Source organism: Dipodomys merriami, unplaced genomic scaffold (genome assembly GCF_024711535.1).
Source record: "Dipodomys merriami isolate MVZ:Mamm:240054 unplaced genomic scaffold, mDipMer1.0.p SCAF_45, whole genome shotgun sequence".
NCBI classification, from domain to species: domain Eukaryota; kingdom Metazoa; phylum Chordata; class Mammalia; order Rodentia; family Heteromyidae; genus Dipodomys; species Dipodomys merriami.
Window position 1 is genome coordinate 8,522,611 of NW_027206013.1, and position 27,855 is coordinate 8,550,465.

At 48.1% G+C, this 27,855-nt stretch overlaps 1 protein-coding gene across 3 annotated transcripts in view; it reads left to right on the top strand.

Moving 5' to 3' along the window:
- The window catches only part of Ttc28 (tetratricopeptide repeat domain 28), a 483,958-nt gene that overhangs the window by 414,014 nt on the left and 42,089 nt on the right, over positions 1-27,855 (top strand). For all 3 annotated transcript variants that reach the window (XM_069994613.1, XM_069994614.1, XM_069994615.1), the window contains 6 exons: positions 5,151-6,492; positions 7,666-8,189; positions 11,746-11,855; positions 13,406-13,535; positions 15,287-15,505; positions 17,276-17,441. In XM_069994613.1, the coding sequence (XP_069850714.1) occupies positions 5,151-6,492; positions 7,666-8,189; positions 11,746-11,855; positions 13,406-13,535; positions 15,287-15,505; positions 17,276-17,441 (2,491 nt within the window). The remainder of the gene's footprint in view (positions 1-5,150; positions 6,493-7,665; positions 8,190-11,745; positions 11,856-13,405; positions 13,536-15,286; positions 15,506-17,275; positions 17,442-27,855) is intronic.

A 27,855-nucleotide genomic window follows, 5' to 3' on the forward strand; every position in this document is an offset into this window, starting at 1 on the left:
GCATACCCCCATGTGACTGGTGTCACTCCTTCATGTCTCCTGCTTATTCAAAAGGAGATGGCTGGACAGCTAAGAGCTGGAGGAGAGGGATATGTCTAAGAATTCTTGCTCTGTGATCCTCCACTAACTCCCCTCCTCTTACTGGGCTTCTCTCCTGTCACTCACAGAGTGTGGGAGGGCCTCCTCCCCTCCTGAGCCTTCTGACTTCCTCGGAAAAGCTGGCAGTTCACCAGGACAGAGCAGCACTTAACCTGCTTGAAGACTAGGTCAGCTCTAAAGCCCCATTTGGGTTTGTGGAGGTGCTAGGAGGCACTACCCTGAGAAAGAGGAGAGAAGGCAGGTGGAATTCGCTGCTACATGTTGCAGTTTTCATAGAAGTGCCTTCTGCTTAGCTGGGCCTCCCTGACTAAGATGGCTAATAAAAGCAGAATGGACTCAGCCCCAGGCACTAGTGGCCCAAAGTCCTTGGCCCTCGCCACAACCCATTGTTCTACAGCCCTGGCTCCTAGGCGGAAGCCTGCTATGGCCCTGTGTGCTTTCTCCGCGTGCCTTGAGGAGACTGGCCATGCGAGGGTCCCCTGCCCCACTAATCATCATTCGCTGCCCCTCCCTGCAGCATGTCGTCACCTCCTGCCCTGCTGACAGACTCTCTGTAAGTCTTCATCTGAGTGACAGTCCTGGAGAATCCAGCTGCGGGCTTGAAAGGGAAGGAGGGCCTGCACATTATCCCCTCAGCGTGCGCAGTCACTTGCTGGCAGCTCGCAGGACACTTTCATGTTGTCTCAACAAAGAGAAGGGCTGCCAAGAGTGTGTAACGTTCCGTTCACAATCCTCAGGCTGGCGGTGTGGCACCCACCATGGGAGCAACCCAGGGCAGCTAAAAATGCCCCGCTCAGCTGGGGCCTTCTCCTCCACTCTTGCCTGTGTTCACATTGGAAGTCTTTGTAGCATTCTTTACAGAGCATGGAAATGTAAGATGAGAGGGAGGAGGAGGGGAGAGAGCAGAAGCTGGCTGGAGATTGGGTCATTTTGCCATAAGCAGCAGGCAGCTCCTTCACAAATGAGTGAACACTGGGTAGCCATTACCTTCCTGCTAACTAGGCCAGAGTTCCTGGCCTTCTTTCCCTCTCTAATAACTGGTCAGACCGTGTTATAGGAATAGTTGACAAGGCATATTGTCACAAGTATTCCCCAGTCTGTTTCTTTTGGATGATTATAACCTGACCTTAAGGTAAGAACATAAAATTTTCAGCTAGATGCGGGTGGCTCATACCTGTAATGCTGGCTGCTTAAGAGGCTACGATCTGTAGATCATGGTTCAAAGACAGATCTTGGACAGAAAGATCATAAGAGACTCTTATCTCCAATTAACCAGCAAAAAGCTGGAAGTAGAGACTTGGCTCAAGTGAAATAGCACCAGCCTTAAGCAGAAAAACCAAATGAGAGCATGGGAGGCTCTGAGTTCAAGCCCCAATAGACGACACATGCACGCACGCACACGAAAAAAAATGCCAACCATTTTTGAGAAAGAAAGCTCAGACATTGAGTGACTGTCTCTAAGACTCTCAGCTGAATGTGATGAGCCCCAAGCTTTTACAAGAGGGTATCTAGTGCTATTTCTGTTTTAGCTGTTTCTGTTTCTGGTGCTTAGCTAGACGCCTGCAGGGTGGGAGATCAGGACTGGAGAGGGACTAGCAGGAAGGCCTTCTCTGGTGCAGGAGAGGCAAACATGAAGACCAGGCTGACGGCTTGCTTTTTCTGAAGGTCTCTCCTGGCTCGCTTCCACTTATTATTTCATCAACCAACAAATGCTTCTGTTGGCTTAGCAACATCATGGTAACAAAACCCAAAAGCTCTCAGGGAAAACACTGCACAGGCGTCCATTGGAAGAAAGAGCTCGGGGGTGCAGGCACCTGCTGCCCCCACTCCCAGCTCCTGCTCCATCCCTGCAGATGTTGTGGCCCCACTGTAGAGATGTCGAAGCTGGGAAAGAGAGGGTATAGATGATCCATTTCCAAAGCCCCAGAGCTTTCTCTTTAGATAGATATAGTTGAGGAATGCCAGCTTTTTCTTTAGCTGCTTTTCCATCATTGAAAGGTTCCAGGTACAGCTGAGATATTATTCCCTGTTCAGAAGCTTAGAATCCCTAACCTTGAGATGGGTTCTGAAGAGCCATGAACTTCCAGCTAGAAGCTAGTGACATCTCCTGCCCTGCTCAGGGGCTAGTCCCAGTCCACAGGTATATTACTGCTCATTTCAGATCGGAGCTCAGAACCCTTGTGTGTAACCAAAGGTGATGTGTTCATTGTAGAAAGAAAAAAATATTTAAAATACAGAAAAGCCAACAGAAAAAAAAAACCCTGCAATCCTACCAAACAGATGTAAACATGTATGCATGCATATGAACTCTATTGCAGCTTTTATTAAAATGCACTGTATCATACCCATATGTATCCACTAAACAGATTTCTTCCCATGTTAATAAATAACATTGTACTTCACCATTTTTAATGTTCTTATGTTATTTCATTATGTAGCCATACCATGATGTATTTGGATGTTTTTAAAATTATGAAGCCAGGTGCAGTGATCAATGCCCTTGATCTCAGCTACATGGTGGGGAGGAGACCAGGAAGATTATGTTTTGGAGGCTGGCCTAAGGGGGGAAAAAAGTTGGGATCCCATCACAACAAATAAGCCAGTCATGGAACTGGAAGCCTGTCATTCCAGTTGTGCGGGAGGTGTAAGTAGGAAAGCTGTGGCTGAGGCTAGACTTGAGAAAACAATGCAAGGCCTTACCTGAAAACAGGTAGAGCAAAACAGGGTGAGGCATGGCCCCCGTGGCAGAGCATGCAAGGATCTAGAATGCAAGGGCCAGTAATGCCAAAACAAATAAACTAAATTGTGAAATATTTTACTCATTAAAAAGCAGAAGCTGGGCGCCAGTGGCTCACGCCTGTGATCCTAGCGACTTAGGAGGCTGAGACCTGAAGATTGCAGTTTGAAGCCATCCTGGACAGGAAAGTCTGTGACTCTCATCACCAATTAATCGCTCAAAAACCAAAAGTGGTGCTGTGATTCAAGTAGTGGAACGCTGGCCTTGAGCGCAAAGAGGCTCAAAGACAGTGCCCAGGCTCTGAGTTCAAACCCCATAACTGACCAACACACACACACACACACATACACACACACACACAGTATGACAGTTTATTTAGTGACTAACATAAGTTATTTTATTCACACGACCACTTTCTAAGTCAGTGTCACACTCAGTTTCCTTGTTTTGCAGATAAGCTAAATAAAACCTAGAGAGGCCAAATGATTTCTCTAACACCTGAGGTACAGGTGCTGTCAAAGAGGTGGCTGGCATACCTGTGCAGCAGCCCTGATTCTGCTAGTGGCCTCCATGGCTCTGTGCTGGATGAGGGTGGCATCTCCTGTCTTTATCTCTCTGCCCTGCTGCCCATCTGCAGTGCCATAAGGTGCCAGGTGACTGTTTTTCTGGGTTGGGGGTGGATGGGTGGGTGAAGGGTATAGAAGTTAAGCTACTTGCAGGGGCTGGCTTCTGACCACTGGCTTCCCCAGGTCAGTTCAGACATTTTAACAAGCACCACACTGGTGGTCTTAAATCTCTGAACTTCTGTGGATTTTGGACACCACACTGATATATAGAAAAATGCTCAAAACCAAAAGTGAAAGAGAACCTGTTAGCACATCTGGGCCCCTCTGCCTTCTTGAGAGATCCCAGCTCCATTAGCGTGAACCGCCACCCAAGTTACTGTTACAATTTAGAACTCTACAATCTGTCTCATTTTGAATTGCTATAAGACAACAGCTTAGGTCTGAGTGTATGGTACTATTCCTAGCTACTCAGAAGATGGAAATCAAGGAAATTTTAGTTCCAGGCTAGCCAAACAAAAGTACCTACAAGCAATGTGGGGGTGGGGGAGGGCGGCACAGCAGCGTGGCTCAAGTGGTAGAGCACAAGGCCCTTAGTTCAAACCTCATACCAAAATAGAAAGAAACAAAAGCCCAATAGCTTAACTTGGTAGCTATAAGTGTAGTTTATGAGGTTGCTGAAGTACTATTAGAGTTGATTGTAGAAGCTGTATAGAGGAATTATAAAACATTTGGGGACAAACTCAATAAAATCCAATTACCTACAAGACACCTGAGGTTCTCTTTGCCTGGCTCCCTCCTGGTCTTGTCCATTGACATGTTTACCTAGCTGTCACACAGAGCAGGTATCATCATCATCATCATCATCATCATCATCATCATCATCATCATCATCACCATCATCTCCTCCTGAACATTTACCCCAGTTTTTTGTATACCACAGCCCTCTCTCAAGTTCACATGATCCCCCAGAGCTGGGTATTTATGGTGTTTCTGACTCACCCTCTTCTATACCATGGGAAATTGCAAGCAGCTAGCTGTCGCGTCTGCAGCTGAACTCCTTGATATTGACTGAGGGTTCCTTGAACTGAAGTGTCAGGGCAGGGCAGGGCCACACCTGTAGCTCCTGCCACACAGTTGTGCAAAGTTGGCTCCTGGTTAAGTCCCTACCAGTAGGTGTCTTCCCCGATTTCAGAGCCAATGCTACTAAAGGAGGTGTTGACATTTTTATTTGCTAATTTAGGAGGAGTAAAAATGGCACTTGAGCATTTCTTGATTTTTTAGTTTTTTTTTTATTATCGAAGGAAATTAGCATTTTCTTCCTTCTTTGTATTTCTTCTAATGTGAGTTGTATACTATCACTTCTACTTTTTTGCCTATTTCAGTAAATTGGGGTTTTCTTTTTTCTTTCTTTTAAAAATCAAACTGAGTGAAATGTTATCCACGGTAGCCATTAACCATTTTCATATGGTGCCACACGCTTTCCCATGTTGTGTTTGCCTTTTAATTTTGGATATTTATTTGTTGCATAAAACTTCTCATTTTTGTAATCAAAATCTGTCGATGTTTTGTTCCTGTTACTTTGAAGCTTAGGAAAGTATCCTCTCTCTGGAGAGTTGGTAAATATTTAACTCTACCTTCTGTTATTTTAAATTCTTGAATTCATCTGGATGGTACTTGCTATAAATGGAGTCGCAGATGACATTGCTTTCTAAATTGCTCACCAGCAATTCCACTCTTCTCTGTCTCAGGTATCATCTACCAGATGAAGGGTGATTATGATGCTGCCCTGAAACTCCACAAGACACACCTGTGCATCGCACAGGAGCTGAGTGATTACGCTGCCCAGGGCCGCGCCTACGGGAACATGGGCAATGCCTACAATGCCCTGGGCATGTATGACCAGGCCGTGAAGTACCACCGACAGGAGCTGCAGATCTCCATGGAGGTGAATGATCGTGCCTCACAGGCTTCCACACACGGCAACCTGGCTGTGGCCTACCAGGCCCTGGGCGCCCATGACCGGGCCCTGCAGCACTATCAGAACCACTTGAACATCGCCCGGGAGCTGCGAGACATCCAGAGCGAGGCTAGGGCCCTCAGCAACCTGGGAAACTTCCACTGCTCTCGGGGGGAGTATGTCCAGGCTGCCCCCTATTACGAGCAGTACCTGCGGCTGGCTCCAGACCTTCAGGACATGGAAGGAGAAGGGAAGGTCTGTCACAATCTTGGCTATGCCCATTACTGCCTTGGAAACTACCAGGAGGCAGTGAAGTACTACGAACAGGACCTGGCACTGGCCAAAGACCTTCATGACAAATTGAGCCAAGCGAAAGCCTACTGCAACCTGGGCCTGGCATTTAAAGCTCTGCTGAATTTCAGCAAAGCTGAGGAGTGTCAGAAGTACCTGCTGTCCCTAGCCCAGTCCTTGAATAATTCCCAGGCTAAATTTCGAGCCTTAGGGAACCTGGGCGATATATTCATCTGTAAAAAAGATATAAATGGTGCAATAAAATTCTATGAGCAACAGCTGGGCCTAGCTCACCACGTGAAGGACAGAAGGCTGGAGGCCAGCGCATATGCCGCCCTGGGCACTGCTTACCGGATGGTCCAGAAGTACGACAAAGCCTTGGGGTATCACACGCAGGAACTGGAGGTCTATCAGGAGCTGAGCGACTTGACAGGCGAGTGCCGGGCCCATGGGCACCTGGCTGCTGTCTACATGGCCCTTGGGAAATATACCATGGCATTCAAGTGTTACGAAGAGCAGCTGGATCTGGGGCAGAAGCTGAAGGACCCGAGCCTGGAGGCCCAGGTCTATGGCAACATGGGCATCACAAAGATGAACATGAACGTGATGGAGGATGCCATCGGCTACTTCGAGCAGCAGCTGGCCATGCTGCAGCAGCTCAGTGGGAATGAGTCGGTGCTGGATAGGGGCCGAGCCTACGGCAATCTGGGGGATTGCTACGAGGCCCTAGGGGACTACGAGGAGGCCATCAAGTACTATGAGCAGTATCTGTCAGTGGCCCAGAGTCTGAATCGCATGCAAGACCAAGCCAAGGCCTACCGGGGTCTAGGGAACGGACACAGGTAACAATGACAGAGGACAAGGGTTGTGAGAGTGGTGGCAGCTGCATCTGTGCACAGAGTTTGCTAGCTACCTGGCTCTTCCCACATAGTTCCCTTGATTCCTTCCAAGACCTTTGGGGTTAAGCAGGTATTATTGTCCTTACTTGTGGCCCACAGAGGGTGGACTGAGGCCTGAGATTACACAGCTTAAACGGGATAACTGAGAGGCAAACTTGGGACTCTCCAACTCCAAATGCAGGACTTTTGGGACTGCATTAGAATGAGCAGAAGAAAAGAGTAAATAAGGATGGAAAAGCAAATTGAGGGCCTCCCACCTGTCATGGACGTTTATTAGTACGACATTCCCCACATACCCACCAATTACTGCGACCCTGTTATGTTGCTCTTAGCAAAGCCATTGGATAACAGAGTAAATAAATGTGGCCCGTGTACCATGCATCATCCTGGACACCCTGTCTGAGCAATCCTGTGTTGCTGTGCACACACCTCCACCTGCTGTGAGCTGGGATTTAGCTCCGCCAGAAGCTGAGGCTCAGGAGCACTGTAGCCCCACAATGTGTTTGATCTGTTGCCAAAGCCCACATCCCCTCCTTGATCCTGTCATCTCAGAGCAGCGCAGACAGACACACTGTGGGCCAAGAAATGCTTTCCTCCAAGTGGGGGGACCCCAAGAAGGTGCCTGTGTCTACAGAATATATGGCCTTATCAGAGAGACAGAGGATTAGGGCTCCTGGAGTGAAGGAAGGGCAGAGGTCAAACTAAATCATCACCCAGAGTGCTCCGAGAAGCACAGAGAGGAAGATTTACAGTTGCTATAAAGTGATTTCAAAAACATAGTCTAAGCGGTAGTGGAAATTGGGAGGCCCGGAGACCCAAAGCGTTCCTCGGCTATCATTGTGCCTATTAATATATTTTATGCTCCCTCTGGGTGCACATCCCGTTGAGTCCCGAGCTCTTGGGAAGGTCATCGAGGGATGACTTTTGAATTGCTTTCCAGATTATGAAATTCCTGTGCATCTCACTCTGAGGGCACATGATAGATTTTAGCTAGAAGAGGAGTTAAGAGCCTCTATAGTAAGTGACAGTGACAAATGCTTTTCATTTTCTCAGGGGCTTTAGCATGTCTGCACCTGCACCGAATGATACCATTGCTTCTCTGTCTTCCTCCCACAGGGCAATGGGGAGCTTGCAGCAAGCCCTTGTGTGCTTCGAGAAGAGGCTTGTGGTCACCCACGAGCTCGGAGAGGCCTTCAATAAAGCCCAGGCCTATGGAGAGCTGGGCAGTCTGCACAGCCAATTAGGGAATTATGAACAAGCCATTTCCTGCCTTGAACGTCAGCTGAACATTGCGCGAGAGATGAAGGACCGAGCCCTGGAGAGTGACGCGGCCTGTGGCCTGGGCGGGGTCTACCAGCAGATGGGGGAGTACGACACAGCCCTGCAGTATCACCAGCTTGACCTACAGATAGCAGAGGAAACCAACAACCCCACATGCCAGGGCCGAGCCTATGGGAACCTGGGCCTGACCTACGAGTCCCTGGGCACCTTCGAGAGGGCTGTGGTCTATCAAGAACAACACCTGAGCATCGCCGCACAGATGAACGACCTGGTGGCCAAGACAGTGTCCTATAGCAGCCTCGGAAGGACCCACCATGCCTTGCAGAACTATTCCCAGGCAGTCATGTACCTGCAGGAAGGTAGGTGTAAAGGCCCAGTGTGATCTCTCAAACACAGAGGGGAAATGCAGTGGGAATGACCTCTGTGTGGAGTAGGATCTCCCCTGTGTGGGCTGAGGGGCTCGCAATACCTTCCCCTGTGGGGGGTGGGGAGGCTCACAGTGCCACCTCTGTGGGGGGGGGTTCCACAGTGCCGTATCTGTGTGGGGGGGAATCTCACAGTGCCACCTCTGTGCGTGGGGCTGTGTGGGTTCACAGTGCCTGCCACCTCTGTGTAGGGTGGGGGGGTCTCTCAGTGGGGTTGGGGCTCAGGGTTCATTGTCAGCTCAGTGCGAGTCTTGATAGTGCTAAGGTGCTTCGCTGTCTGGACCCCTGGCCCAGAACCAGCTTGCCATGCTGCCTTGGTGATTGTGTCCATGGCAGGCCAAGAGCTTTGCAACCCGAGACTGGTGAATAGATGGCATGTCCTCACACAGATGAGTCAAGTGAGATCTGATCACGTGAAACCACAGGGTTGAGAGTATGGCTCCATTGGTAGAGAGCTAGCCAGTGAGTGAAAGTGTCAGGTATATCAGGTACCAAGTTCAAGTCCCAGTCTCTGATCTAAAAAAGAAAAAAAAAAGACTGTAGGAGCCAAAATTGGGAAAATGGCTATATGTTCCAAGTCTCATTGACCCTCTAGAAAATACTAGAACTATATAGATGTCAGATTTGACATGGCAGCTGAGGTCCAACCCAGAGGCAGCTGTCTGGGGATCACTGAGCAGCAAGCCAGGCGTCCTGCCCGGTGCTTGTACAGGGCTTGGGCTAGTGCCACAGCACTGTCTTGTTCCAGGCAGGCCTGGAAATTGGCTACTTCTCTTCCACCAACACCACCAAGTTCTACAAGCCACCTGCGCACAGTGGGCCTAGGATGAAGTCCTAGGCCTAAGTCCTGCAGCATCGTGCTTGCCTTCTACCCTCAGGCTGGCAGCCTCTCCTCACAGGCCTCCTGCCTCAGGCATGAGGGGCGCAGGGGACCCTGCACTGGCTGCTGAAGGCAGATAGTTGCAGATTTAAGCAAAAACTGTTTCCAAGAGGCTTTGCATATGTAGTTTATTCAACCTGATTTATTTCTCACAACTGTCTTGAGAGACGTTTCTGGTTTTTTCAGTGCTGGGGTTTAAGCCCAGGGCTTCGTGCATGTTCTAGTGCTCTGCTTACTGAGTTGGTATGCCCCTCCCCCTGGAGGCAAATGAGATTATCCCCATTATTATTTTGTAGCTAAGTCACCAAGACCTGGAATACAGTGGTTTGATCCTGCCCCTGTGGTTGGTTAGGTACAGAGGGGAGCTCAGCCTGAGTTTTCTGACCTCAAGAACCCCACAATACCCAATGCCAACATGACTGTGCTAGCACAGACTGAAGGGCACACAGAAGCTACAGGCCACTGCCCGGCCCACCATACCTGACTCTTCTCCATACGTACGGGGCTCTGCCTGGCCGCCTCAAGTGCACATGCTGGCTTTCAGTTTCCAACCCTTGGCAGTGGTAAAATCCCAGCATCCCAGGAGTGACTGTCAGTTGAATCCGTAAAACCCATTCAAATCAGGCCCAGCATCTGACAACCTGGCCACTATGTTTGTTAGTCCTTCCTGAATCAGTTTCTGTGTAACAGCTGGTTTGCCTGAGATGTTGCAGTATAGTTCTGTATTTATGGAAAATTCCTTCATGCTTATTGTTCCTTGTGATAAATCCTGCAGAGTTCATTTTGTGAACAGTCTATAGCCTGTGCCTTTCCTAGTTGGTCTTGCCAGGTACCTTTTTTCTTGACCTCTGAGCGGGCTCAGTTGCAGAGCACCTGGAGGGGGCATTCTGTAGCCTCTTGTTAAGGAAGGGCCAGTTCAAATCTGCCCTCCTCCCCAGGTGTCTCTGGCTTTCCGGGGAGGGGCTTCAGTTTGGCATCCCCCCTCTCTCCTCCGCCCCAGTGCCATGCAGCTTCAGGGGCAGGGTGGATGGATGTGATTTGGTGATTTGGGTGGATACTGATGGTGAAAAACCACAGCTGTTTCTCATTTTGCAAATGAGGGAAGAAGACTGGACCCATTTAGAGATTTATCCTGGGCCAACAGCTCTGGAGATGTTGGGGGGGTGGGAGGCAGGAACAAGGAGACAGGTCAGGTACATGGATAGAAGCTGGGCACTTCATACCACATCTGCCCAGTGTTTTGTGAAGTCTTCATTGTTGAACCCCTGGCTATTTACCAGTGGTAACCTGAGTTCTGGGGACCCAGAAGGAGCCGAGTAAAGTCCCTGCTCTCATAGATCTTGCTTCCAAGGGGGGCTTGACCCAGAAGTGAGGGCACTACTGGGGTGAGGGTCTGTGCCGAAGATGAAAAGTGGCATCTCCTGGTTTTCTCTCAGGAGCCATCATCTTTCCTATCTTCACGTGGGAATTGTTTGCAAATATTGTCATTACCCAGGACATGAATTGGATTCAAAATGCAGTTTGAATTTTCCACTCCTTGTATATTTTGAAGTACAAGATGTTTAGGACCTTGAGCCTGCGCCTCACTTTCCTCAGTCTCCTGCTGACTCAGCTGTCTTTGAGAGGTCAGCATTGCAGGGGCGCAGCCTGCAGGGAGGCCGCTCCCAGGTGCTGATCAGAGCAGAAGGAAGCCCCGCCTTTGTGTGCTGGTGCTGCTTCCACACAGGCTGCTCTCCGTTCAGGCTGCCCTCCACTCTGGCTAGCTGCTTCTGCACAGAAAACACAATAATGAGAGCAAAATGACTGAGAATGGCTTAGTGACAATACAATAAACCACTGCCTTCAGGTTTGGCTCCCACAAAGCCCTGGAGGTGGCTGGTGTCCCGAAACCCAGAAGCTTGCTGTGGGTAGGTGACCTGAGCTGCAGGTGCCTATCTGAAGGCCACTGAAATGAGAACTGTCTCATCTCAGGCTTTTGACTCATAACAGCAGTTGTTTTGCAACCCCACTGAGACACATCACATTCTCGGGCATGCAGGAAGGGAGATTGACGAGAGATGTGTCGGTGCCATCAGTAACAGCAGCAGGGCCGGGCTGTGTGCGTACTCCGCCTTCCGGAGAACCTCAGAGTCTTCTGAGCGCTGATTGACTGCTGTGTAGCTAGATAGGACGATGGGAAGAAGTATCTAAGCATCTCTACTTGGCTGTCAGGAAAAGCTCTTTCCAGTCAAAGAATCAGGTGAGATAAATTTATCAGCCCATAGTTTTCATTTGCAAAGCTAAGAGTTTCATGTCTGGGAGGACGGCCAGGTTAGTTTCATTTGTCTCCCGTGTTTGCGCCTGCCCTGCAAGCGTGTCTTCTGCTGATGGTCATATCTCCTGCTGATTGCCGCTGCCTCAGCTCCTGCTGGGTATTTCCCAGTGTCCTGGAAACATCACCACACGGTAGGGTTTGGAAGGCATGTGTATTCTGCCTTGGCCACTGGGCTCTGGTCCCATGATCTCTCTGGCTGTGTTTCAAACACCTGAAACAAAATTAACCTTCCCAGACTCAGCAGGGTGGAATTATCTGTCTTCTGTTTCTTTGAATTTTTCTCTCTCTGGTTTCAGGTTTAAGGTTAGCTGAACAACTGGGCCGAAGAGAAGATGAGGCAAAAATTCGCCATGGCCTTGGCCTCTCCCTTTGGGCTAGTGGAAACCTGGAAGAGGCCCAACACCAGGTGAGCAGAAGAACCTGAACAAGTACAGATGTTTCTCAAAGCCTGGAAGGCCTTGGAATGCTTGTCTTTGTGGTGATGGCATTCCTCAGACATGTCAGCCTCGTCCCTCAGGTTGATGCACAATATTTCCAGCCCGCACCAGCCCAGAAGTGCTGAGCTTCCCGTCAGCAAAGATTCCCGCTCATGCTGTGATGAATTTCTCAATAATTTTGTTAGAATTCTTGTAATATGTGCTGCTGCTCTGCATTAAACTTTAATGTGAAATTACATTCTTCATAACAGAAGCAAAATAAGAATTCATAGTCACTGGAGTAAATGTCTTTGTAGCTTTACAATAGATATAACTTCTCTCTCCCTCTCTCATGGTAATTCCTTGTGTCCGCACTTGTACAAGAAGCTGGAGTGTTGAGATCCCTGGCATTCTGGGCTTCCTCTGTTGAGCTGAAATGATAGAGACTGCCGTGTCTGGGATCATACTCACCCCTCTGTAGTGTGAAGGGTGCTGTGGACCCTGCGCCAGGCAAAGGGGACCAAGGATAAACACAAGGCTCCATTCCAGAGGTGCCCCTGAGGGTGGAGGATGTGACATGCCCGAGTTTGTGCCTAGTGTCCTCCAATGCTGGGCACTGTGCTCTGCTCCTGATCTATTAAAGGCACTTTAAAGGATTAACTGTGATTTCCTGGTTGTAAAAATTAAGACACACACTGATGTAGTGACATGTCCTTTCCATTCACTGAATTTACTCCTCACACTACCTTAGCAAGTCAAATAATAACTGCCTGTTCTAGATAGATAGGAAGAAACAGAGGCTCCAAAACCTGTTAAATAAGAGGTAGGGTTAGAGGCACCCTCCTCTCCTGTGGCTCTCTCCAAGTCTATGTGTACCAGTCTTAGAACTCTGCTTTCTCAATTTGGCTAAACAGAGCAGTGGGGCAGGGTCTCCATTCAGAATGTCAGTCACCTGGGTCTCCAGATGCCTCCCTGTGTGAGGGAGGGTGGGTGTGGGAGCGGAGGAGGAGGAAGGCACCTCTGAAGGCCTGTCCAGCAAACCTCCAGTTCCAGAAAGCAGTATCTGATTGGACCACAAAGGTCCTACTCTCCTGTAGAGTGGCCGCCTCTGTCTCCTTGTCCCAGCTTGTCCATTTCCAGCTCACCCATTACACTGGTCCTCACCAACATCTTTGTACCCCCGAAAACCTGAGGTGGTGGGTTATGGTCATCTGGTGACAAGAGGGAAGGCTTTTTGTTCTAATCAAAGTCAGCCCTGTTGGGATTAATACTTGAGTTCTTCACAGACTTCATAAATCCATAACCCATATCTTAGATACCCTTATCTATAAGTCAAAAATTGATTACACAAATTATGGTGTCCTGGGTATAGCAGGATACCTCATCAAGTCTACAAGGATCCACTGGAAATGCAGCTTGATCCTCTAAGAAATAAAAACCATGTAGGTGTGTGCCCAAGTGTGTGCACACGTCATCTCTACTCTGTGAACAGCTGGACCCACTTTGTAGACATGGTGACATTCTCTGCCTTTCCTTACAGCTGTACAGAGCATCCGCTTTGTTTGAAACCATCCGGCACGAGGCGCAGCTGAGCACCGACTACAAACTCTCCCTGTTCGACCTGCAGACATCATCCTACCAGGCCCTGCAGCGGGTGCTCGTCAGCCTAGGTGAGAGGGAGAAGCTGGGGTTGCACGCATCCAAGTTGTTTAGTGACTCTGATGAAGTAGGATATGTCACAGGAGACCATGGAGCCATGACCACACCCAGTCATTGTGTCCATTTGTATACTGGACAAGGTTGGCAGAGAAACTACTGTGTGCTGATTGCATGTCCTAGGGATTGTAGTAAAGACACAGGTAGCTCATAGCCACATCAGGCAGGAAGCTCAGTATGGGGAGATGGGCTAACCATAGAGGCTCGGGACAGGAAGCCACGTAGCAGGCCCAGGAGCCAGGGCAGGTGTCCCCTCTCTCCACTGACACCTGCCACACATTTTTGGCATCAGAAAAGTGCCTGAGAGTTTACTGGCCTCTGCTCTCTTCTCAGCCACATGTCCTCGTTAGCTGCTGCCTAGTTAATGTTTCTGCCTCTGGGTCTGCACCCCAGGGTCATGACACACACCGGGTCATGAAGCCTGTGGCTCCCTTTTCCTTCTCATTCCCCTGCCTCCTGCCTCCTGCCTCCTGTCTCTTTCTCAAAGGTATTCGCTGAAACAAAGAAAGACAGGTTGGTGTTGAAGCCCTTTACCAACTTGCCCTTAGCTGTGGAAAACGCGAGTTGCTTTTGCAGAATTTTTACAAATTGCCTGGGATTGTAATTTATTTCCTGTTATAGTCACAATGTTAAGTCTGTCTAGCACTTTGGGGCTGATTTTCCAGTGTACATTGAAAATGTCCCTGCTGCTTCAGTTAATAACTTAATAGAAGAAAGGAAGACATTTGCATGCACTCCCATAAACTCCACTTTCTATGCATGCTCAAATGGCAGGAAGCAAGGCAGCTTTGAAGCGCTGTCAGAGCCGAGCATCTGCTCCCTGCCTCTGCCTGCTCTCTCTTCAGGCCCCAGCTGCAGTTTATATTTACAGGGCAAGTGGTGTCCCCCCAGCACTCACAGAAAAGCCTCACCTGAAAGTAGGTTGCCTTCAGTTTGTGCTTTTCTGCAGGTACATCAGCTTTTAAACTAGATTACAGACGGCCTCTTAGAGGACATGGAATTAGACCCTGGGTTGAAAGGCTGAGGAAGAGCTTAAAAACAGCAGTTCTAAAGCAATCATGATCCAAGATCTCAGGGGTTTAAAACCTTTGCCCAGGGTGCTAGAAAAGAGGGAAGCTCCTGGGAGTGCAGTAGACCTTGATGTCAGCTCCTACAGAAACAGCTCCTGGCATACAGGAGGTGATTAAGGGACACCTCTCAGCCATGTACATGGTTGTAACCCTCACTGATTGGTGTAGCCTTTTGTGGTAGGCTGAACAATGACAGTTGTTCCTTTTGAGCCAAGGTCAGTGGGAAGAGAAAGGTCCCAAGAGAGGGCCAGGTAGGTGGGATGCACAGGAACTGGGAGATGGGGGTGTGTCTAGGAGGGCTGTCAGGAGAGCTGCCTGCAGATCTCATCCACCAGCTCTATGGCAGGATCAGAGTTGAGCCGGGAGTTGATAGGATAACCAGAGTGGCAAGCATCTGTCCAGGCAGCCAAGGGACTGCAGCAGGAGGCCACAGCCTGGTTAGGGAGCTCTGAACAAGTGGGATCTGGTGGTGCTGGCAGAGATAGGGAAGGCCAAGTAACTTAAGTGGCATGGGGCCAGTCTTGCTGAGTGTAAAACATGGGGTCCTGTGAGTGGGCAATGTGCCCACCGTGGCTGTGGCTCATCTGAGTGAGCATGTGCACACTGGTCTCCTCAGCCTACTCTTTGTCTCCTAGGCCACCACGATGAAGCCCTGGCTGTGGCAGAAAGGGGTCGGACAAGGGCGTTTGCTGATCTTCTGGTGGAACGACAAACAGGACAACAGGACTCAGACCCCTACTCCCCAGTCACCATCGACCAGATCCTAGAAATGGTTAACGGGCAGCGGGGCCTCGTGCTCTACTACTCCCTGGCTGCAGGCTACTTGTACAGCTGGCTGCTTGCTCCTGGGGCAGGTGAGGTCTCTCTCTGTGGGCCTAGGGAAATTAGGACATGAGCCCAGTGAAAGACTAATGTGGGGAGGTCTCATAGAACAGATTAAGGAGCGATGCCTGGTGCTAGGGGTAGCAATTCTATGATGAGGCACTCAATTAATAATCCAGCCCCAAAAAGCATTGCCCCTGCCAGGAAAGGAAGACTGAGAGCTGGACCATGCGTGTCACTGGAGCTCTATTTGTCAGGCGCTGCTGTTTATCAGCTAATAAAGCCAAGGCAGCCAGGCCTAATGAGTTCTTTCTTGATAGGACTTCATAATTGTGATCTGTTGTCATGTAAGAGACCAGAATGATAATGGCAACTCTCATGGCTTATAAATAAGTCTTAAGCTTGGAATTCTTTAGTTTAAGGGACCCCACTTTTTTTTTAAAGCCAGTTCTGTTGAAGATCTGTTTTAGAAGTAAAAATCCCTTTGATTAATCCAACATTAATTGTTGAGGATGTAACAGTTTCACTGAATACAGAACCACTAATTGGCTGCCAGGGCCATATTTTTTGCATAATAAAATGCTGATGGCTTCTCCATGTTGGAGACACACCAGATCCAATTAGAGTTTATTGACTGGGGAAGTGGGTGTTATAATTGGGAATCTTGAAGAATGGGCTTCTTGAATATCTGTAAAAAGTTCAACTGCCAAGAAGAATTGACAAGATTTTCTTGATTGTGTTTCTTTCCCTTTGGGTTAAAAAAAATGATGGCTTGGGATGACAGCTCCCAGATGCTTCCTGGGTTCCGAGCATACATGCCTACCTGTCCTATGTCAGTATTGTTTTTCAGAAAACCTTTCCTCTTTAATTCCATGTTCTCGTGGGCTTTCCATGAGGAACTTCCTGACCTCTGATCCTTAGATTGTATGCTAAGAGTTTCAAGTTGTGATTTTCATGGTGACCTGGTGAAGGATGTCAGCTTCAGCAAGGCCCCAGAGGGACACTGGCACACGTGGGTGAGGTTGGCGATGGCTGGGTAGCTATCTCTTTCTGTGATTGCTGCGTCTTGGGGACATGATTTGACAGGTGGTATATCCAGAATCCTGTAATAATGAGCCATTGTGCAGTGACAGTCCCATTGTTTCTTCTTTTGTTCCTCTTTGCTCTTAATGAGACTCTGAAGCTTTGGCTGGGGACTGCGGTCCAATCAGAGAGCATGGCGTTCCCGAGGGCTGACACACCTCATTACCATTCCAGAATATGTCCTGTGCTTATGCCTCCCTTTCAGGCAGACTTTGATGGTGTGGTTTTTTTTCTCCTTTAATATATTAATGGTCATTGACCAGTTAGTTTTATTTAAAAATGGTTTTGAATGTCTTTATTTGGCCTTTGCACTCTATACTTATTTTGATAAAATAGAAGTCCTTGGTGGCACAGTTTCCTCTAGGCTAGTTCTATTTTTGCTTGTGATTCAGTGTCTGGAGAATCTACCTGGGCACACTTGTGCAGGGGTTCTGAAAGCAGACTGTAGGAGCCAGTGCCCCTGCAAAGCATCAGAATAGGCTCCACAAGACGCAGTCCTACCTCCAGGAGCTCCCAAAGTACCTTCAGAAGCCAAAGCTTATATCTTGGGTTACCTGGCTTCAGTCATTGAAATTCAGCCCCACCTCTCCACCAGCCCTGAGCCCTTGGATTCTGAGCATTCTACACAGTCCAGTAGTATTGGCATTCCTGACCCCTTTGTTGGAATTGTCTTTGTTGGAATTGCATGCCTGACATTGGCTGTGCCTGCCTTGTTTCAGGAATTCTGAAGTTTCATGAACACTACCTGGGTGATAACACGACAGAGAACCCCAGTGACTTCCAGGCAGGCAGCAGCGGGACCCTTCCACCAGCCACCAGCTCAGCCCTGGAGCATCACATCACCAGTGTCCGTGAGGCCCTGGGGGTAGAGTCTTACTACTCCAGGTAGGGAGTAATGTCCCTTGTCTGCTCTCTGTGTGTTCCCTGCTTGTGGTGGTGTCAGTGTTTTGTTGATTGGGAAATATGCTATTTGAACCAGTAGATGAATGCTTGTGGAATTCATACATTTGTGCTCAGACTATTTATAGTTGCTATAGTAGAGCCAGGTCTGTATGCAAGACCAAGCATAGGAGAGTAGGCCCTATTTGTTCCTGGTAGTTTCCATTCAGATGTGAAGGAGCTCCATGAGGAGCGGGGGAGCCTGCTTAAACATGCCTGTGAGTGGACCACACCAGCTCATGAAAACTGAGACCGGGGTCTGCCTGTAAACAGACTGCAATGTGTGCGATAGCTCATGGCCTGCTTATATGTAGCATTGGTGACAGGGTTTGTGTATGGATAGATCTTCATAGTGTGGTCTGAGGTAGAGAGGAGCTGCTTTCTATAAAGATTGTAAGAGCTACAAACTTTTAAGACAGTGATTGTCTATTTTGCATATGAAAAATAATTTCTGTAACGAATCACAAAAGAATGTGCCTAATGCTGGTTGTAACCAGTTTTTTCAGGTCTCTTAGTCCTCCAGGCCATGATGGCCAAATGTCTGGAAGGCTTGGTGACAGAGAATCCACTGTGGTGGTGGAGGCAGGAGGTCCCAAGCACAAATGTGTGGTTGTGTCCTGAATGATTCTCTATAGTCACAGAGCACCTGAGCTGCTTGGTCCCTGTAGAGATGCTGCACTCCATATGTGAAGAGCATTTCCAGCAGTGGGACTCCTTGCTGGAGTGCACATGAGGTTGGAAAGAGTTCTTAGGTAAACAGCAGCCCTTGGGGAATGGAATGGTGATATCTGAAAGGACTGAAGTGGTGCTGGGCACAAGCCTTGTATTCAGCAGAGCTGGCAGTGAAGTGGGGCCTGCTGACAGCCACGCTGGTATCAGAGCCAGGACCCCAGCCTCCATCTCACCCAGACTCCAAGCCAGCACTTGTTCTGTTTTTAATTATCAAAATTAATATCATGTTTTGAGAAAATAGCGAAGCATGTTAGAATGTCATTTCTAGCTTCTGTGTTTTATGAAGTAAGAGCATGCCTTGGCCAATGTGCACACATGTGACTGCTGTACCCCGAGTCCGGGACCTGGGCAGTGCTGTGGACATTACAGGCTGGGGAACCTCACTGGGGATTGTAGAAGCTTCACAGGACTGGGGCGGGGCAGGGGTGGAGGGGTGGAGAGGGAGGTGGGGAGGGCTAGGACAAGGAACATACTTCACCTGGTATTTAAGGCCTGAGCACCATAGCAGGAGCCCTCTCTGCAGCTTTCCTGCCCTTCCTTATTGGGGACTGTGTGTTTCAGCATCTTCCTGGTGGTTTGGTCTTTGAATGACTCTCCTTGTAGAAAGCCTGCACAGTACCTGCATTCTGGCCTGTGCCACTCTCTTCCAGTATAGTTCATGGAAGCTCTTCCAAAGAGGCAAAGCCCTCAGGCATGTTAGAATCATCAGTTGACTTTTTAAACTTAGAAGGTTACTGTCCAGAACTTGAGTTAAGATCACAGGGTATCTTGATGTGCATCCTATACAGTGGTTTCTGTGTCATTTCCCTCATACTGACAAGGTCATCGCAGTGCAAACCAGCCATTGATGAAGCTCAGCCTGTGTGGAAACAAAGGTTTTTCTTGATCTCATTGGTCAGGTGACTACATAAAGCAGGTAGAGGATCTCCCTTTGACTCTCTCCTCATTGGACATCACTTATGCACAGCACATCTGAACCTCGAGGCTGAGTAACTCTGTTTGCAGTAGAAGACTGTGCACTCCTCATCAGTGGCAGGGAGAGAAGAAAGATTGCCAGTTGCTGTGGTCTCTGAGTTACATAAACATGTGTGCATGCACATGTGCGCACGCATGCACGCACACACACACAGAGGTTACATCCACAGGATCTCTGGCTATTGGGCTGATGCACACACAGATCTGCTCACCAGGACATTTGCCATTATAAAGTCAGTGAGGAGTTTAAAGGCTATATTGCTTCCAGGCCCATTGGCGGGCTGTCCTTGGAGCTTAGCCTCCCACCTTACTGTCAGAGATGACGCCGCCCCTGTGGCAGGGAGCCGTCTTGTCAGAAATCTGCTCCAAGAAACTGTGTTCTTTGTTCTCATCATTGAGTTGGCAATTTCACTGGTAGAGTTTGGTTTGCTGGATTGGAGTTGTTGTGGAACTGTTTTCTGCCTCAGTTTTGTGAAGACAGTAAGAAATCTCAGTGGTGTAGCTCTTTTCATCTGTAAAATTCATATTTTGAAGGCTCCTTTGCTTGGTGACATAAGAACACAGGAAATGAACAAGCCTACTCCAGCAGCATCACATGTCTTTATAATGTTCATGTCTGCTAATTTAAGAATTCTCTATCTTAAAAGTTGCAGGACATAGCCAGGTGCGCACCTATAATCCTAGCTAGTCAGGAGGCTGAGATATGAGAATTGCAGTTCAGAGCCAGCCTGGGCAGGAAAGTCTGAAACTCTTATTTCACAAAGCTCAAAGTGGAGCTGTGACCCAAGTGGTAGAGCTCTAGCCATGAGCACGAATGCTCAGAGACAGTGCCAACGCCTGGAGTTCAAGCCCCAGAACCAATACACAAGAAAAGTTTCAGAACACACAATCAACACACATTATTTCTTTACACTAACAACACTGAGTTATTAGTTGAAGTGTTTTGTGTCCCTGTGAGTGTACCTCAGATTGTAATCCCCCCCCACCCCACAGTGCCTAGTAACAGCACTGACTTTGCTCATCTTGTTTCACAGTTACACAATTATGCATCTTCCAAGTAGATGGCAATACTCTGGAGAGCCGGGGCTCTGTCCTCCTCCCCCCTGCTCTGCCTCACACAGCACCTGACCCCTAGTGAACGTCAGTTATTTGGAATGTAGTCACCAGAAGATGCTGTGAGCAGACTTAGTTCATGCTGGGCTGGGTTACCATTACTGAGTCTCTTTCTCAAGTGCTTGTGAAGTCTGCCGTGCCCCTAGAAATTGAGTCTGGGTGCCGTGGGGGATACCTTCATTCAATTACCGCCGCCTGGCCGCCGCCACGTCCTTGTTATTCTGCAGACCGGTTCTGCTCTCCTTAATGGCATCTCGTGCTGAAAGGAAGTCAAATGCTACAAAGGAGTTTCTGAAAATGGATTTCAAAATAAAAGAATTGCTTTTATTAAGTATTTAATAAGAACTTCCAGTCCCTTCCTCCCAGATCAAAAGAGGCGGGGATTGAAGCCACCATAGAGAACACGAGCCTCCTGGGAGGGCAATTTTATGAATGTCAGACACGTCCTCAGCTTTTAACTGCAGCATGGAACCTGCTCCCTGGGCACCTGGGACAGTGCAGTGGCACTTTGGGGACCCTAAGATGGGCAGGGCTGTGCTCTAGCACAGGCCAGATCTAAGAAGAGGGCTCCCAAAAGGCCTTAAATAAATTGCCATTGTAGACTGTCCTTTTTTTGTGGGGTAAATATTGCTTCATTGTTAAGGAATATTAAGCCTTGTTAAACTATTGCTATTATGTTCTTCCCTTCTTTAGTGCTTTTCTATGTTCCCAAATGTTCAATGGGAGACGTTACTTTGATCAAATGGTACTACTGGTGAATTTAAATTGCACTAATTCTCAATGCTGATGACCCCAGCTGGTTCTAAACTGCTAATGAGTGGCCAATATTAACAACTCTGATGACACCAGCTATTAGAGGGGGTGTGGATCCTCTAGCTGCCTTACACAGGGAGAGCAAGGTGTCAGGAGAAGTTGGCATCCCCTTGTAATGGCAGATCATCATGCAGCTCCCACAGGGGTGGTACCCAAGGGAGGGTCCTGGAAGGGAGAGGACTAAGGCTGTGTTGTGAACCGCAAAGTCCTGAAATCCCTGTCATCAGAGAAAAGGGGAGCGCAGCCCCCAGTGGAGTATTAGGCAGTGTTCAGCAATAGACAAGCATAGCGAACCCATGGAAATGCCTGTCTTAGTAATTCAATATGAGAAATGAAGTTCCCTAATTCACTTAACAGCACAGTGTCCTTTTAGGAGAGTTACAAAGGTAGAAACCCTTTCAAGATGGCAGAGAGAAGCTATTAAACTTGTTTAGAAAGAAGAGCCAGAGGTGAGGGTTCTGAAGCTAGTATGATCCCAACTTCAGTCTCTTGTGGGCAGATGAGGAATGAATACTACTATTGAGAGCCAGGCCTTTGGGATTGGAGTATTGTAGATGCTAAAGGTGTAATTAAAAATTACTAAATAGCCAGATACCAGGGGCGCACACCTGTAATCCTAGCTACTCAGGAGGCTGAGATTTGAGATCAAGGGTTAAAGCTAACCTAGGCAGAAAAGTCCATGAGACTCTTATCTCCAGTTAACTTCCCCCAAAGAACAGAAGTGGAGCTGTGGCTCAAGTGGTTAGAGTGCTAGCCTTGAGCACAAAAGTTCAGGAACAGTGTTAGGCCTTGAGTTCAAGCCCCAGGACTGACACAAAAATAAAATAAAAATTCTAAATGAAATTTTAAAAACTAAGTATATAAAATAAATAAAAACAAAGAATGTTGTAAACCGGAGATTATGTTAATACAAGTCCCAAAGTGCCCTTCTTTCTTAAATAGAGGAGAAAAAAGGCAAGAGTTAGGAGCAAATGAAGAGCAGAAGTGTGCTTGCAAGCAGGACATTGTGTCTCCTTGCTCTGTTCAAGTGTCAGTGGGTCCTTGCAAGTTCCAACCCATCTTCACAGAGGTCTTTTCTAAGTCTGGCTTTTGCTGATCAAACTGATCTCCCTGTTATGGTTTGAATATGAAATGTCTCCACAGTCCCATGTACAAAACACTTGGGCTCCAGCCAGTATCACTATTTGGGGAGGTTCTGGAAACTTCCGGAGGTAGTGCCCAGTTAGAGGAAAGCGATCACAAGGGACATGCCATTGAAGGTTATTCTGGTCCCTGGCCTCTTCCTGTCTACCATGAGGTAAACAGCCTCCCCTACCACCTGTTTCTTCCAACCAACTGCATGGCCAAGCATCCATGGGCTGAGCCTGCAACTGTGAGCAGAATAAATCTTCCCTCCTTTAAATTATTCTCACAGGTAATTTGGTCACAGCTGTTTAAAAGTAATTAATACACTTCCAATTAATCCAACTAACAAGGTTTAACTTTGTAAGAGGAAAGTTTTCTCTTATCCCAGACGCTTTCTAGAACATTATGGAGAAAAACTAAAGATAATTTTTTCTTGGCATTTATATTGTCCCTCAAAAGAGAGTTGCCAGTTTCACTCTGAATTAGAGCAGTGGCACTTTAAAAATACTTGATGAGCATGCAGCTTGCTCTAGGCTGAGGCTGAGCCTAGAGATGCAGCATGGGTAGTAGCAGAAACTTCTGGCCAACAGTAACTCACAGATGGGGCAGGTAAGCAGCATATGGAATATTTGTCTACCCCACAAAATGGCCTGTGAAAACACTGTGAGCTAAGAAGACTTAGCCTGACTCCACCTGACTGGAGTAAGGCAATGGTTGGAGAGTCTCTAGGAAGGCAGGGGAAAAGGGCAGGAGCTCTTCAACCCTGTATCTGGAGATTGGCCTTTCTTAATCTGAAGTCAGGCTTCTTCTCAGATGGGTTGATTGCTGGCAGAAGTTCTGTGTGCCAGTCCTGGGGCTTGAACTCTGGGCCTGGGCACTGTCCCTGAGCTTCTTTTGCTCAAGGCTAGCACTCTACCACTTGAGCCACAGTGCCACATCTGGCTTTTTTTTTCTGTTTATGTGGTACTGAGGAATCAAACCCAGAGCTTCATGCATGCTAGGCAAACACTCTACTACTAAGCCACATTCCCAGCCCTCTGTGTGCCCTTTTTAGCAGTGGCCCCATGTGGCTGGATTCCAAAAGGCAGGCACAGCCTTATGTATAAAGGCACTTGAACAGGCACAGCTGTATCAATTTGAGGAATTTTTTTTAAAGCAAGACGCCACAGTTTAAACCAGACCACTGAGGACCTGAAGAAGACCCAGCTGTAAAACTAACTGCTCTTTTATCCCTGATTCTCAAATTTGGATTCCTTCCAAAAGGCTCTGAGGAGAGAGTTAAGTAGGCGTTAGTAAGTATCTTGGTATAAGTGCACAGCTTAGCCAGGAGGATGAGAGTGGCTGATCTTGTGGAAACAGCCAAGTGGATCCTATCTCGTGTTTCCCCTGACCTTTTTAAGAACAGAAGCTTAAAACACGAAGCATGAGTTTTCCCTTTGCCCATGGGAAGACAGTCTGGTGAGTGGTGGAGCCAGCCTGAAGACAAAGCAGCCAGCATGGATGTAGAGAAAATCATCCTGTGGCCGTCACCAGGTACCCATGGGGCATGGGGCTCAGACAGGGAGTTTGGTAGATGCCTGAAGACCTGGCAGAAGCACTGAAGACCAGATATTTCTCCTCATATCTCTGTATTCCAAAGCTTGGAATGGCATTTCTGCAAGGACAGGATCTGGAGAGAAAAGGTAGGATGGATTTCTGAAGCTGTGATCACTCCGGACATGTGGTCAGTCTCTTTTGGTTCCATGACAACTGCTGGCTGTTGCCACAACCAATTGTGTAAAACCTCTTTGAATTTACCAAGTCTCCACATCCATGGCTTTCTATGGCCTGTCCTCAGCAGCAGTGAAATCCCTGCTCTTGTCTTTGTTCATTTATTTAACAATCAATATTTAAGACATGTACTATGTTACTCTTGGCCTTGAGAATATAACCGTGCTGCAGACTCACCAATGGTGACTGTGGGTGGTGAACTACCCAACCAGGTATTGCCTTTCACCATGACGGTTCCCTCCACCCACTCACTTCTCTCTCAACATACCGCACACCCAGGAGTGAGTGAGGAGCTCCTTCCACCCCTCCAATGCTGCTTATCTTCCTCCTGCTCCAGAACTGTAGGCACCCTTGGCCATTGGACTTCCCCTAAGAACCTTAATATGTCTCCAGACACAGACCTATGTCCCTGGCCCGCATACCTTAGTTTCTAGGCACGCCTTCCTCCCAGATACAAGCTTTTCCCTGGAGCTGAGCTCACCCCACACTCAGCTGAGCTCACTTCATACTCCAAGCCAGACCTGTGCTCAGGCAGCCCCTCACCAGGCATGCCTTAGTTCAAGCCTTTTCTTGGGGGGAGTGGGGTTTGGTCATGGGGCTTGAACTCTGGACCTGGGCTTTGTCCCTCAGCTCTTCAGCTTACGGCAAGAGCTCTACCACTTGAGTCACAGTGCCACTTCTAGTTTCTGGTGGTTTATTGAAGATAAGAGTCTCACGGACTTTTCCAGTCTGGGCTGGCTTTGAACCGCAATCCTCAGATCTCAGCCTCCTGAGTAGCTAGGATGACAGGCATGAGCCACATGTACTCAACCTAGTTCCAGCCTTTTTAAATGGCACCATCTTTCCCCCCTCCCTCTTAGCTCTGAGGCCTCTGAATCACTTTTCTGAAACCTTTCTTCCCTGACTTGATGCTCCTTGGTCAATCTAGCCTCAATCTGATTGTACCATCACTATCAGCTCCAGGAATCACCTCTTCTCCTCTTCCCCCTCCAGCCCAGGGTCTAACCAGTATTTGCATATATGAGCATCTGCACCCCCCCCACCTGCTCCTTGTCTCCTAGGAGCTTCTGGCCCTTGCTGTCCGGCACTTTTCCTAAGAGTTCACTACCTTCCACCTGCTCTCACATGCCAGCCATGGAGAGTGGAGGTGACACCTGACCTCAGGCCTCATTTTCCCATACTAGCTGTATTGCCCTCGCTCTGCTCCAAGGCCTGTTTGCTCTGCCCTCCTAGCAGCACATTCCATAGAGCTTGCTTGCTTCTCCAGGGTTTGAGGGGAGATAGTGAAGGGAGATAGGCACGATGCCTAGCTAGTCCTACAGTGCCACATTAATGCATGTATTTAACTCTTAACCCCAACACCACTGTGTACACCCCTCTTCTGTGGGGCCCTTTGTGTGCAGCCACAGGTGTGTGAGCCTGGCAGGGTGGGTAGCTCCCTGTGAGGTGCTGCTGGCACCAGGCACTGCAAACCAGTTGTCCAGAATCTCAGTGTACCAGGAATCCAAATATGGGCCTTAAAGTGTTCTCAGAGCTACCTGGGACTCAGGACTTCCTCCTCAAGTGATCTTGTTTCAGGGTGAAGAAGAGATGAAGCAATAATGACTAATTCTCTCACCTCCCACCCTTACTGTCCTTTGAAAATTCTCATAGACTTGCTTTCTCCTCTTCTGGAAGCTCTCTTGGTCTCTAGATATAAGGTGTCTTCCCTTTCCATTGACCTCAGGAGTATAACACTACAAAGAAAACTGTTCTATAAAATGAAATAAAATAAAAGGCAAGATGAAAAAGTAGAGGAATATCCCTTACTGGATAACATATCAAGTACGATTTTTCTTCTGGTTAATTGGAGAGAGAGTCTCTCAAATTGGTCTGCCTGGGCTGGTTTTGAAGGACAATTCTCAGACCTCAGCCTCTTGAGTTGCTAGGATTACAGGTGTGAGCCACCAGCACCTAAGCAATTAAACAATCTCATAGTAAATTTGAGAGCAAGGACAATGGTTTCTCATTGAAAAGGAAGAGTTCTTTAGTTAAAAGGGTTTTTTTTTTTAAAGAAAAATAATCCATTACCCTTGGTATTTCCAGAAGTAAAAATCGTTCATCGTTCGTACCAGGCCACATCATGAAAGGAGCAGTTCACAGTCCTTGAGAATTTACCTATTTTCCACTCCAACATGAAAGTGATCGTTTAATCTTACATACAATTCCCTGAACTCCCCCTAAATAATTGCTTTGGTGATTTTAGCTCAGCCTTGAAACAGACTTGGATCTGTGGCATATTTGACTTATTTGAAAGACAGAAGCAATTTGAAAGCAATAGAGACCTCAGAGGTCTGCCCTCAGGGACTAGAAGAGAAAGGAGGGAAGCAGGGGGGTGCAGAATGGAATGAAGCTTCAGCACTTAAGCGACAATGCCACCCGTCACACAAGTGGTTCTTAAATAACCCATGCCAAGCGTCCTCACCTACTGCAGGAGCTCCTTCAGTCCACAGTAGCCTGTGACAAAGGCAGGGCAGCTCTTATGATCCCTATTTTTGTGGTAGACACACTGAGACTAATCAAAGATTGACTGATCATTAGATTGGAACTTGAACCCAGAACTCAAGGATCCAGTCTTTCTACTGGGCCATCTTTCTCTCTTGTAGGGCAAGCAGTGACTGTGGGTATGTTCCAGTTAGAAAGACCAGCAAAGCCAGTCACCAGTGGCTCACGCCTGTAATCCTAGCTACTCAAGAGGCTGAGATCTGAGGATTGCAGTTCAAAGCCAGCCCAGGCAGGAAAGTCCATGAAATTCTTATCTCCAATAAACCACTAGAAAACCAGAAGTGGCACTGTGGCTCAAGCAATAGAGCCCTTGCCTTGAGCGCAGGGACAGCACCCAAGCCCAGAGTTCAAGCCCTATGACAGAGAAAGAAAGAAAGAAAGAAAGAAAGAAAGAAAGAAAGAAAGAAAGAAAGAAAGAAAGAAAGAAAGAAAGAAAGAAAGAAAGAAAGAAAGAAAGAAGAAAGAGAGAGAGGAGGGAGGGAGGGAGGGAGGGAGGGAGGGAGGGAAGGGAAAAAAAAGAAAGGAAGAAAGACCAGCAAAACTGGATGTGGGTGGCTCATGTCTATAATCCTAGCTACTCAAGAGGTTGAGATCTGAGGATCATGGTTCAAAGCCAGCCCATTCAGGAAAGTCTGTGAAACTTTTATCTCCAACTTGCCTCCAAAAAGTGAGAAGTGCAGCTGTGGCTCAAGTGGTAGAATACCGGCCTTGAACAAAAAAACCTCAAGGATAGTGCCCAGGCCCTGAGTTCAAGCCTAGTATTGACACACACATGCACATGTGCACACACAAGCTGTAAGTATAGGCATGTCTCAAGAGGGAGAGCACCACCCTTGAGTGAAGAAGCCAAGCAAGACCACATGACCCTCAGTTCAAGTCCCATACAGGCCGCCAGAAAGAAAAAAAACAGTCACAGAAGAATAATACAGCATGGAGCCATCTGCAGAGGTCAGCCTGCTCTGGGTAAAGATGCTAGCTGCCTTGGGCATGCACTCAGGACTCAATACCCAGGACTGAGCTGGGGCAGGGTACTCAGAATTTGGTAATCAAGACTTAGAATCCAGCACTGAGCTGGGGCAAGGTACCCAGGATTTGGTGCCCAGGACTGGGCTGGGGCAGGGTCCTCAGGACTCGGTACCCAGGGCCTCCTTTGGCATCCCTAGGTCTCACTTCTTTCTGTGGAAGAATCTTGTCTTGGTATAATTACCTTCACACCCACCTTGGGGAGGAGACTGTGCTTGTAATCACTGGAAGTTAACCCGGTAGAGCAGGGCCTCTGCGCTGGCTG